Source organism: Humulus lupulus, chromosome 3, assembly GCF_963169125.1.
Source record: "Humulus lupulus chromosome 3, drHumLupu1.1, whole genome shotgun sequence".
NCBI classification, from domain to species: Eukaryota; Viridiplantae; Streptophyta; class Magnoliopsida; order Rosales; family Cannabaceae; genus Humulus; species Humulus lupulus.
In genome coordinates this window covers 99329429-99342128 of record NC_084795.1, presented here as the reverse complement: position 1 = coordinate 99342128, position 12700 = coordinate 99329429, and the positions used below count along the sequence as shown (strand labels likewise).

Genomic DNA, 12700 nt, shown 5'->3' with positions numbered 1-12700 from the left:
ATTTTAAGCGGATAAAATGAAGTATGATTGTCTTATCTATATATCTATATAAATGAGAGTTTCAAGGAAATGATGTGAGACTCTAAAATCTCTTCAATGAACTCTTTTTATTTTCTCATTCAATCTAATTTTTTAATTCATTTTATGGATTAAAAATTGTAATAGTAGTAATTAATTATAATACTACTTCTTAACTAGAAAAAATGGGCTTAATTATTATTATTTTTGTAACAAGGCAATCTAATGCATGCGACAATTAAGAGAATTATAGTGTCTAAGTTTAGGCACCTATTGAGTGAGGGTTCTTTATATAGTATAAAGATTTTATAAGTTGTTGCAAGCACAAACGAGTATAGACCACTTTCAAATGACCATAAAATTATTATTTTTTGTTACAACTAAGCTTAAGAGGCTAGACGGAGGAATAGTAGACAATTAATTAAACTTCCTTATGATATCTCCATAAATCCATCTCAAGATCCAAAGAAATCCATAGTTGAAAAGTTATCTACCCATCACTTTTGCAAAAGTACAACGATCCTACATATTTGACAGAAAGAGCAATACTAACACCAAAAAGTGAAATGGTCCATGAACTAAATGAGATGATTATGAATATTATACCAAGTGAAGGGAGAACATATTTTAGCTCAGAAAACATATTCAAGGCAAGTTGATGGACTCAAAACGGGTATATTTTAAATATTTATAACTCGCAAGCGCACGAATCGTATATGAAGTATAGTGTTCGTGCAAGCACGAGATCGAACCCAAAGGAGTTGTCTAAAATAAAAAAGAAAATTATTTTAAACCAAAATTAATAAATTCTAACCTAGCTCCAAAGATTGATGAGATTTTTGTATAATGAAAATAAAATAAAAGACAATAATAAAGAAATTAAAGACAATATATATAAATAAATTACTAGTAGAAATCAAGATGGTAAAATAAGATTATTAAGGTATTAGAATCCACAAAATATAAATTCAATAATATTTATAAGTAAATTGATTCCCAAGTTTCATTAATAATAGAAATTAATCAACTACCGATATTCTATTTAAGCACAAATTATCATGGACTTGTAAGATTTATCTTCACTTTTAAAATTATAATTTCAAAGTATTTAATGTAAATCAATCTAATGAAATAACAAATAAATCAATTAATATTATTTATAAGGAAAAACATATTATTTTTATTCTAAGCATTTGATGTGCACAATTTAATGGCACACCTTAATCAAAGAATATTATGATTTTGCACTAATGAAGAACTAAGTGTAAATATGTTCTAATAATCTAAAATACAAGATATTTAAGATGAAAGAAAATATTTGAAGAAGAAAATCCATAAACTTTATTGCACAAAATGGGAAATCAACACACAACATAAATACTATCTAGTTACATATTGTTACACTCAGATTTCGAGATGGGAAATTATGACCCCGAAAACTAGGCTCGTCGGGTGTGAGCTCGAAATATGTGCGGTCGTCATATGATCCTACAGTCGGACCTTTTTTGAAGTAAACAACGACCTCGAGGAAGTATAGCCTCGAATACACTTTGAGCTCGCAATGGCCATAGTATGACACTTGTATATATCTCTCCCTGATTGCCTTCAGGCAAGATGCTTGAGCTCATTAAGTGTAAGCTCGAATGTGGCAACATCGTCAACATTGTCAACATCTACTTGTTCCGTGCATAGGCGAAACTAGGCGGCGAGCTCGTGATCAACTGATAGCCTCGGCGAGTTCAATGCCAGCTGCTGATCTCGAATATTTGATGAATCCCGTATCTGGATTAATCAGCTACATGTGAATATGTTTATTGTTGTACAATCCCAATGTTTAAGGGATATCATTTAATCTGTTATCCGATCTCACTTTCCATGGGACGTTTCCGTGTATGTGGGAAATCATGCATTAAAAGGAATTATATTAATTGATTTCCAGAATATCTTCCCGAAATGTGTGGGAATGAATTCTGTAACCTTCCCTATAAATAGAGAAGGAAGCACCATTTGTAAAGGATCGAATGCTAATTTCTAGAGAAAAAACTCTGAGCAACTATTCTCTGAAAAGTTTCCAGAAAACTTCCAAGTCTTAATAACATCGACTCGTGGACTAGGCAGATTTAGCTGCTGAACCACGTAAAAATCCTGCTATGTTCATCTTTACTTATTTCCTCCAATATTTTCTTGTTTAATTTGCTCTCTTATTTAAGTTGACGAAAAACGGCGTCAACACATATTGTTTCATCATCACCTTAATAATCTTAAAAAGAGTAGAAACTCATAACTATAATAGAAATTACAAACCAAAAATTACAAACATAAATAGGAAAATTTGGAGGAACCCCCAAATTTTTTCTCTAAAAACTCATAGAAAAAATGACAAAAAAGATGAAGAGAATGGAGTGGTCTTCCAAGTGTAGAGATCTTGTAGTGTAACCTCCTCCTAAAATAAGCACCCATAAATGGTCTTAAAAATTCTCTATTTATAGCCAAAATGAGAGTATTAAAATAATCAATTTAAATTAATTAAATAAATAACAATATGGCAAGTAGGAGTAAATTGTAGGGGTGATGATGATTTTTTTTTGTGAAAATGTGTAGAAAAGTTGAGTAAAAATGTGGCAATTTGGAATGAGGCAGTTGGGCAGGCAGCTGGAAGCTGCTGGAGACGGGCCTGGCATGTGGGCTTTCGGGGTTGGATGGCTGCGGTTGGGCCTGGTGCTGAAGGCTTTCCACCACTTTTCTTTATTTTCCTTGAAAATGCCATATTTTCTTCATTTTTCTTGCTTCAACCACCACAAATGCAATAATTTTCCTACAAAATAAATATAAATTAAATTAAACCTAAATATTTTCAATAATAAAATATACAACATAAGTTCCATAAAAATATTAGTTAAAACTTAATTTCCTTAAACATTTAAGCTCAAAATTTCATCTTTTTACTTCTAACTTCACAATACTAATTTCAAATAATTAAACTACAACATATTATATAATAAAATATCTATAAAAATATATAAAACTCTAAAAAATTACAATAAGACTAATAAATTCAAAATTACTTAAAAACTTAATAAATTACTTAAAAATCTTAAGAACTAAGCAACAATTAGTACATAAAATGTGATCAAATAACTCTATTTTATAGAGTTATCACAAGTGTAAAGACAAATGATGATCTTTTGTATCCAGCTGAATTTTTGCATGGTTTGAAATTTAATGGAATCCTTAATCATGAGATGCGACTTAAAGAAGGTGCTCATGTAATGCTCTTTAGAAATCTAAATCAAACAGAAGGCCTATGCAATGGCACAAGATTGATTATCATACATCTTGGTAAATGGTCATTAGAGGCGACATCATTTCTGGAACAAATATTGGTGAAAATGTCACAATTCCAAGAATTATCATGTCTTTCAATGAATCAAGATGGCCATTCAAGCTTAATAGTCGACAACTTGCCTTGGCACCATGGTTTGCCATGACAATCAACAAAAGCTAAGGACAATCTCTTAAACATGTTGGATTGTATCTCCCTAAGCAAGTATTCACCCACAATCAATTAAATGTTGTTGTTGTAACGCCCTACTACCTTAGAGCCGTTACTAAGTGAGTTTAAAACAGAAATTGTGCATCTAATTGACTCAAGTGGTTTCTAAAACCAAAAGTGTGAATAGACCAGAGTTTAAGGCTGTACTCTTTGAAAATGTTTAGTTTCATTAAAAACGTTAATTATAAAACATCTGGGATCCCAAAATAAGGTTTACAAAATATTTACAACTCAAAATGGATTTACACTTGATCAGCTATCAAAAGAATGGTTAAATACAGCCATATACAAAATGCCCCCAACCAAAGCAGTCGGGCAGGCCGAACATGTACGCGCCGCCCCCACGCTCTCCATACTCATGGCCGGTTGACTGACTCCTTGCTTTTACCTGCCACACGGAGCACCCGTGAGCCGAAGCCCAGCAAGAAAACCCAAATAACACATAACATATGCAAAGTAAATAGCTGGCAATAATTCACTGATACATAAGAAAACCACCATCATAAACAAGTACGGCCATGCCGCTCCCAAGGCCTTACCAAAGCCTGGAGTTTCGGTTCTCACCGCGAGGATCACTCATGTATCCCTTGGGTCCCACCCTGAATATAAGCATCCCATGTGCTGTGTTACTTTCGGCCCACGGCCGCCCCGGCCTATGCCGTACCCGGCCTCTGCCGCTCGTTTCATCATAATAACACATATAGTGCATTCAAAATAAACATTCACACACATCATGGTTCATTTAAGTTTATGTATTTGCACGTAATACAATCCGGGGCCACGCCCTACAATCACACAGTGGGGCCATGCCCTAAACTCGGGTGTTACGGTTTTCTTACCTGTATCCCGTGCTTTCCAAAGTACCACGGTCACGAGCACGGTCCTTTAGCACGAGCCTCTCCGAAATCCTAGTCACAACACACATAAAACACTTTTAATACTAACCAAACCCAAAACCACTTCCCGGGACCAATCCCGCACTCTCGGGACCTCTAAAACCTTAAAACAACACCCCGGAGGCATCCCACGAACCCCCGGAGCTAAGACCTAAAATTGCCAAAAAGAGCTACCCTGAAAATTGCCTTGTGCCGCGGCACCACATCCTTGTGCCGCGGCACCCATCAGACAGAAGCTCCCTTGCCGCGGCACACAAAAACCCTGCCGCGGCACGCCTTCGCAGACCCAGAATTCTGGGTTTTTCCTGCAATTTTCCCCGAGCTTTAACCTCCCCAAATCATCCCAAACCAAAACCTAAACCCCAAAACTCAAATCCAAACCTCATATGAACAATCTAACACCCCATAAACACTAGAATCAAATCCAAAACATCAATACACACAAGATCCACTCCTTTGATTTCAAATTCAACAACCCAAATCAAAACTCATGAAAATCTTAACTCAAGCATTAAATTCCTCAACCAACACAGAAAACAAACTTAAATAAGCATAAAATCCTTACCTCAAGAGTAGAATCCACCCTAAAAGTTCCCTTGATCTCCTTCTAAGCTTCCCACTTCAGCCCCCTTTCTACACCTCTTCTTCTTTCTTCTTCTTTGCCCTAGCCTTTCTCTCCTCTTCTTTTCCTTCTCTTCTAATTTATCAAAGCCACAAGTGACCCAAATGCCCAAACCGTACCCCCTAAATCCCAGCTGCATAATGTCTATTTGCCTTGCCAAAAGACCAAATTACCCCTCCTTACTAATCCTTCTAAGCTAAACCTTCAAGGGTACTTAAGTCTTAACACTTTCATTTCAATTCTACCACTTCCTATCTTAAAACTTGTTACTCACAGCAGTTACAAATGGTTACCAAATTACCAATACTAATCACTCTTTCTAAACTCAACTTACAAGATTCCCGAAGTACCCCTGGGCTCCTCCCGAGCCGGGTACAACAACCCGTTGTGACTTTTAGACTAACTGGCTCACTAGGACCGTCCCGATGCGTGCATCCTGGTAAAACATCACACTCACATGGCACAATTCACATAGTATAATTATCACAGTTATGCCCTAACATGGCCAAGTTACAATCATGCTCATTTTAAGACAATCAGTTCTACATGCATACCGATTCACATAGTCATGCATCTCAAATAATCCAATAGTCATATAACGTGCAATAAATCATAATGATGCATTAAACTTAATAAAGTCACACACAAAATCCCATCATGCCCTCCAGGCACACAACTCCAGGCCCTTAAGCCTTAACATTGAATTTGGGTCGTTACAACTATCCCCTCCTCATGAGAATTTCGTCCTCGAAATTTACCTGAACAACTCGGGATGCCGCTCCCGCATATCTGATTCCAGTTCCCATGTCGCCTCTTCGACCTTGCTGTTTCTCCACAATACTTTAACCAAGGGGATGGTCTTGCTCCTCAAGACCTTGTCCTTCCTATCAAGGATCTGAATAGGCTTTTCTTCGTATGATAAGTCCCGATCCAACTCCAAGTTCTCATAGCTCAACACATGAGTAGAGTCCGAAACATACTTCCGGAGCATGGACACATGAAACACGTCATGAACTCCTGATAAAGCTGGAGGCATTGCTAACCTATAAGCCACCTCCCCAATTCGTTCTAGAACCTCAAATGGGCCAACAAACCTGGGACTCAGCTTGCCCCGAACGCCAAATCGTTTTACTCCTCTCAGGGGTGAAACCCTGAGGAATACATGATCACCAACCTGAAATTCTACGCTCCTGCGTTTCTGATCTGAATAACTCTTCTGGCGACTCTGGGAGGCGAGCATACGAGCTCTAATTTTCTCAAGTGCCTCATTGGTCCTCTGAACCATCTCAGGACCTAAATACCTTCTCTCACCTGTCTCATCCCAGTGAATCGGTGATCTGCATTTTCTACCATACAACATCTCATACGGAGCCACTCCGATAGTCGCCTGATAACTGTTATTGTACGAAAACTCAATCAGAGGGAGGTACTTACTCCAAGATCCCTCAAAATCCAAGACACAAGCTCGTAACATGTCCTCCAGTATTTGAATTGTCCTCTCAGACTGTCCATCCGTCTGAGGATGATAAGCGGTACTAAACCGAAGCTGCGTGCCCATTGCCTTCTGCAGGCTCTTCCAAAACTTGGAAGTGAAAGTGGGGTCTCTGTCGGATACTATTGACCTCGGAGCCCCATGAAGTCGAACGATCTCCTTAACATAAAGCTCTGCATACTGCTCCACAGTATAAGTCGTCTTCACAGGTAAGAAGTGGGCGGACTTGGTATACCTGTCCACAATCACCCATACCGAGTCATGCTGACCCACGGTCTTTGGCAATCCTACCACAAAGTCCATGGCAATATCTTCCCATTTCCACTCGGGAATCCCAAGAGGCTGTAATAATCCTGCTGGCCTCTGGTGTTCCGCCTTAATCTGCTGACAGGTTAGGCATCTAGCCACATAGTCCACCACGTCCCTCTTCATGCCTGACCACCAATACAAAACCTTCAGGTCATGGTACATCTTCGTAGAACCTGGGTGCAAAGAGTAGGGAGTGGTATGAGACTCGTCCAAAATCTCTCGCCGAATGTCTGGATCAATCGGAACACAAATCCGTCCTTTGTACTTCAACAAACTCATCTCAGAAATAGAGAAGTCCTTAGCTGCTCCCGATAGGACGTTCTCTCTACGCTCAACTAACTGGGGGTCCTTTCCCTGTGCTTCCTTAATCCTCTCGAGGAGTGTTGACTGAAGAGTAATGTTGGCTAACCTCCCAACCACTAGCTCTATACCTGCTCTGGTCATCTCTCCTGCTAGTCTGTCAGATATCTGCCTCGAACTATACAACTGTCCTGGGCCCCTTCGGCTCAATGCGTCAGCCACCACATTAGCCTTCCCAGGATGGTATAGGATATCACAATCGTAATCCTTTACCAGCTCAAGCCACCGTCTCTGGCGCATGTTCAAGTCCTTCTGGGTAAAGAAATACTTTAGACTCTTGTGATCAGTGTATATCTCGCACCTCTCTCCATACAGATAGTGTCTCCAAATCTTAAGTGCGAATACCACTGCAGCTAATTCCAGGTCATGCGTGGGATACCTCTGCTCGTACTCCTTTAATTGCCTTGATGCGTACGCTATCACTTTCCCAGCCTGCATCAACACGCATCCCAGACCCTGTCTGGAAGCGTCACAGTAGACCACAAACTTCTCATTATCCGTTGGCAGGCTCAGCACTGGTGCAGTAATCAACCGCCGCTTCAGCTCTTTGAAGCTATTCTCGCATCGATCTGTCCACACAAACTTGGTCTTCTTCCTTGTCAATTCTGTCAACGGAGTAGCAATTCTGGAGAACCCCTCTACAAACCGCCGGTAGTAACCTGCTAGTCCAAGGAAACTTCTAACTTCAGGAACATTGCTGGGTCTAGGCCAAACCCTCACTGCTTCCGTCTTACTTGGGTCGACCAGTAACCCATCCTTACTGATAATATGGCCCAAAAATGAAACTTGCGATAACCAGAACTCGCACTTACTAAACTTGGCATATAGCTTATGCCCTCTTAACCGCTGCAACACTAGACGCAGATGATGCTCATGCTCTGTCTCTGTCTGGGAGTATACTAGGATATCATCAATAAACACAATCACAAACTTATCCAAGTAATCCTTAAAAATTCTGTTCATCAAATCCATAAATGCCGCCGGGGCATTGGTTAATCCAAAGGACATAACCAGAAATTCATAATGCCCATACCGAGTCCGAAATGCAGTCTTTGGTATGTCCTCATCTCTGATCCTCAATTGATAGTAGCCTGATCGGAGATCAATCTTCGAAAACACTATACTCCCTTGAAGCTGATCAAATAAATCGTCGATCCTAGGCAATGGATATTTGTTCTTGATGGTCAGCTTATTCAACTCCCTGTAATCGATGCACATCCTGAGCGATCCATCCTTTTTCTTAACAAATAAAACTGGAGCACCCCACGGCGAGAAACTCGGTCTGACAAACCCCAAATCAAGTAGTTCCTGCAGTTGAATCTTCAATTCCTTCAATTCTGCTGGAGCCATTCTGTAAGGTGCTTTGGATACTGGCTCTGCTCCCGGAGCCAACTCAATGACGAACTCGATCTCCCGCTGTGGCGGCAACCCCGGCAGATCTGCTGGAAACAAGTCTGGAAACTCGCAGACGACTCTGGTTTCATTCGGTCCCACTGCCGCCACCTTAGAGGAATCCACTATACTTGCTAGGAATCCTATGCAACCCTCTTGCATCAGGTCTCTAGCCTTTAGTACCGAGATCACAGGTACCCGCGGTCCATCCACCGATCCCACGAACACAAAGGGTGCCTCGCCCTCCGGTTCAAAGGTCACCATTCGTCGCCTACAATCAATTGTTGCTCCATATCGCGTCAACCAATCCATCCCTAGTATTATGTCAAAATCGTCCATATCTAGTTCAATCAGGTCAACAAACAATTCTCTACCATCTACCACTACTGGTAAGGCTCTAACCCACCTCCTAGAGACTACCAGCTCTCCTGTAGGCAATACAGTCTGAAAACCCCTAGCATACAAAATACTAGGTCTACACAGCTGATCAATCACTCTAGCAGAAACAAATGAGTGCGTAGCACCAGAATCAATCAATGCAGTAAACAAGGATCCAGCGCTAAAAATCTGACCTGTGACCACTGATGGGCTGGCCTCTGCCTCAGTCTGAGTCAAGGTGAAGACCCTAGCAGGCGCGAGGCTGTCACCCTGCCTAGGCTCCTCCTTCTTAGCCTGCGGGCAATCTTTCTTCAAGTGGCTGGTGCTTCCACAAACAAAACATGCCCTGATGCCGGTACCCGCTCCAGAGGCGGACCGGCACTCGCCCTGATGCCGTCGCCTGCATCGAGGACACCATGGATAACTCCTCCAGTTGTCATTACCGCCCTGGCGGCCACCCACGGAACCGCGAACCCTCCTGTCGGAACCATAGGGAGTAAATGAGTCTGGTACTCTCCTCTTCTGCTCACTGGGGCCGCTGCCCCGACTAGGCCCAGAAGAAGAAGGCATTACCCTCCTGGTATCACGCCTAGCAGCGCTATCCTTCCAGATCTGATCCTCAGCCCTCTCAGCAGTGAGGGCCTTGTCTACCACTTGCGCATAGGTAGTCTCTGGAGCCATTGTAATACTCACGTCACGGGCGATCATTGCACCTAATCCCCGTACAAATCTGTCCCTTCTGGCCATATCAGTCGGCACAAGCTCTGGCGCAAACTTCGCCAATCTATCAAATACCAAGGCGTACTCAGTGACAGATAACCTGCCCTGAGTCAGACTGTTAAACTCATCCGCCTTCGCCGCTCGAACGGCTACGCTGTAGTATTTCTCGTTGAAAAGGCTCTTGAATTCCTCCCAGGTCATAATAGCAGTATCCCTTCGCTGCCCCACCACCTCCCACCATATTCGTGCATCATGTCTAAGCATATAACTGGCACAATCAACCCTATCCCTTCCTTCAACCCTCATGAAGTCCAGGATTACCGACATTGTACTCATCCACTGCTCAGCCTGCAGTGGGTCTGCTCCCCCCTCAAAGGTAGGAGGTTGTTGTTTTCTGAATCTTTCATATAGAGGTTCCAACCTGTTCCCAGTCACAGGTTGAACCGGAGCCGGTACCACACTAGGCGGTGGTGGTATCACAGTGGTCGGTGGAGGAGCTGGTTGCCTGTACTGACTAAGCTCATCCTCTGTTTTCTTCAACCTAGCCTCCATCTCTGCTAAAATCTGTTGCCAGTTCTGAGGAGCAGGTGGAGGGTCCTGCCCCTGGTTATCATCCTCGGCCTGAATGCCGCGGAGTCTCGATGATTGGCGAGGCATTGCAACTAAATGCCTGCAATCAATGACACCGCTCATTAGGCATGATAACAAGGTCCAATTTCCACCTCTCAATCTCAACAACAACCAAGATCAATCGACCAAAGTGCCATAAAAATATCATGCAGCATACAACGGGCCTTGCCCTGGCATCATGCATATGTTATTTCAATGATCATGCTCATAATAATTTAGGCAGGCACACAAAGCATTAAACACATATTCATGAATATATCAACCGATCATACCAAACTACCCTGAGTCGAGCTTTTCAATGGCAGCGTGCGTACATGTTCGGTCGATCTCCAGAACCAATAAACCTTGGCTCGCTCTGATACCAAGTTGTAACGCCCTACTACCTTAGAGCCGTTACTAAGTGAGTTTAAAACAGAAATTGTGCATCTAATTGACTCAAGTGGTTTCTAAAACCAAAAGTGTGAATAGACCAGAGTTTAAGGCTGTACTCTTTGAAAATGTTTAGTTTCATTAAAAACGTTAATTATAAAACATCTGGGATCCCAAAATAAGGTTTACAAAATATTTACAACTCAAAATGGATTTACACTTGATCAGCTATCAAAAGAATGGTTAAATACAGCCATATACAAAATGCCCCCAACCAAAGCAGTCGGGCAGGCCGAACATGTACGCGCCGCCCCCACGCTCTCCATACTCATGGCCGGTTGACTGACTCCTTGCTTTTACCTGCCACACGGAGCACCCGTGAGCCGAAGCCCAGCAAGAAAACCCAAATAACACATAACATATGCAAAGTAAATAGCTGGCAATAATTCACTGATACATAAGAAAACCACCATCATAAACAAGTACGGCCATGCCGCTCCCAAGGCCTTACCAAAGCCTGGAGTTTCGGTTCTCACCGCGAGGATCACTCATGTATCCCTTGGGTCCCACCCTGAATATAAGCATCCCATGTGCTGTGTTACTTTCGGCCCACGGCCGCCCCGGCCTATGCCGTACCCGGCCTCTGCCGCTCGTTTCATCATAATAACACATATAGTGCATTCAAAATAAACATTCACACACATCATGGTTCATTTAAGTTTATGTATTTGCACGTAATACAATCCGGGGCCACGCCCTACAATCACACAGTGGGGCCATGCCCTAAACTCGGGTGTTACGGTTTTCTTACCTGTATCCCGTGCTTTCCAAAGTACCACGGTCACGAGCACGGTCCTTTAGCACGAGCCTCTCCGAAATCCTAGTCACAACACACATAAAACACTTTTAATACTAACCAAACCCAAAACCACTTCCCGGGACCAATCCCGCACTCTCGGGACCTCTAAAACCTTAAAACAACACCCCGGAGGCATCCCACGAACCCCCGGAGCTAAGACCTAAAATTGCCAAAAAGAGCTACCCTGAAAATTGCCTTGTGCCGCGGCACCACATCCTTGTGCCGCGGCACCCATCAGACAGAAGCTCCCTTGCCGCGGCACACAAAAACCCTGCCGCGGCACGCCTTCGCAGACCCAGAATTCTGGGTTTTTCCTGCAATTTTCCCCGAGCTTTAACCTCCCCAAATCATCCCAAACCAAAACCTAAACCCCAAAACTCAAATCCAAACCTCATATGAACAATCTAACACCCCATAAACACTAGAATCAAATCCAAAACATCAATACACACAAGATCCACTCCTTTGATTTCAAATTCAACAACCCAAATCAAAACTCATGAAAATCTTAACTCAAGCATTAAATTCCTCAACCAACACAGAAAACAAACTTAAATAAGCATAAAATCCTTACCTCAAGAGTAGAATCCACCCTAAAAGTTCCCTTGATCTCCTTCTAAGCTTCCCACTTCAGCCCCCTTTCTACACCTCTTCTTCTTTCTTCTTCTTTGCCCTAGCCTTTCTCTCCTCTTCTTTTCCTTCTCTTCTAATTTATCAAAGCCACAAGTGACCCAAATGCCCAAACCGTACCCCCTAAATCCCAGCTGCATAATGTCTATTTGCCTTGCCAAAAGACCAAATTACCCCTCCTTACTAATCCTTCTAAGCTAAACCTTCAAGGGTACTTAAGTCTTAACACTTTCATTTCAATTCTACCACTTCCTATCTTAAAACTTGTTACTCACAGCAGTTACAAATGGTTACCAAATTACCAATACTAATCACTCTTTCTAAACTCAACTTACAAGATTCCCGAAGTACCCCTGGGCTCCTCCCGAGCCGGGTACAACAACCCGTTGTGACTTTTAGACTAACTGGCTCACTAGGACCGTCCCGATGCGTGCATCCTGGTAAAACATCACACTCACATGGCACAATTCAC

The 12700-nt window shown here is 42.1% G+C and overlaps 1 protein-coding gene across 1 annotated transcript; it reads right to left on the bottom strand.

The window, feature by feature from the left end:
- Positions 1-5855: 5855 nt before the first annotated feature.
- Positions 5856-9011, bottom strand: LOC133824756 (uncharacterized; the record flags this gene model as incomplete). Its single annotated transcript, XM_062257730.1, has 5 exons — positions 5856-6908; positions 7197-7526; positions 7599-7886; positions 8151-8438; positions 8640-9011. Coding segments are annotated over 5 exons (2331 nt in total), but the record flags the coding sequence as incomplete, so codon positions are not given.
- Positions 9012-12700: the final 3689 nt, after the last annotated feature.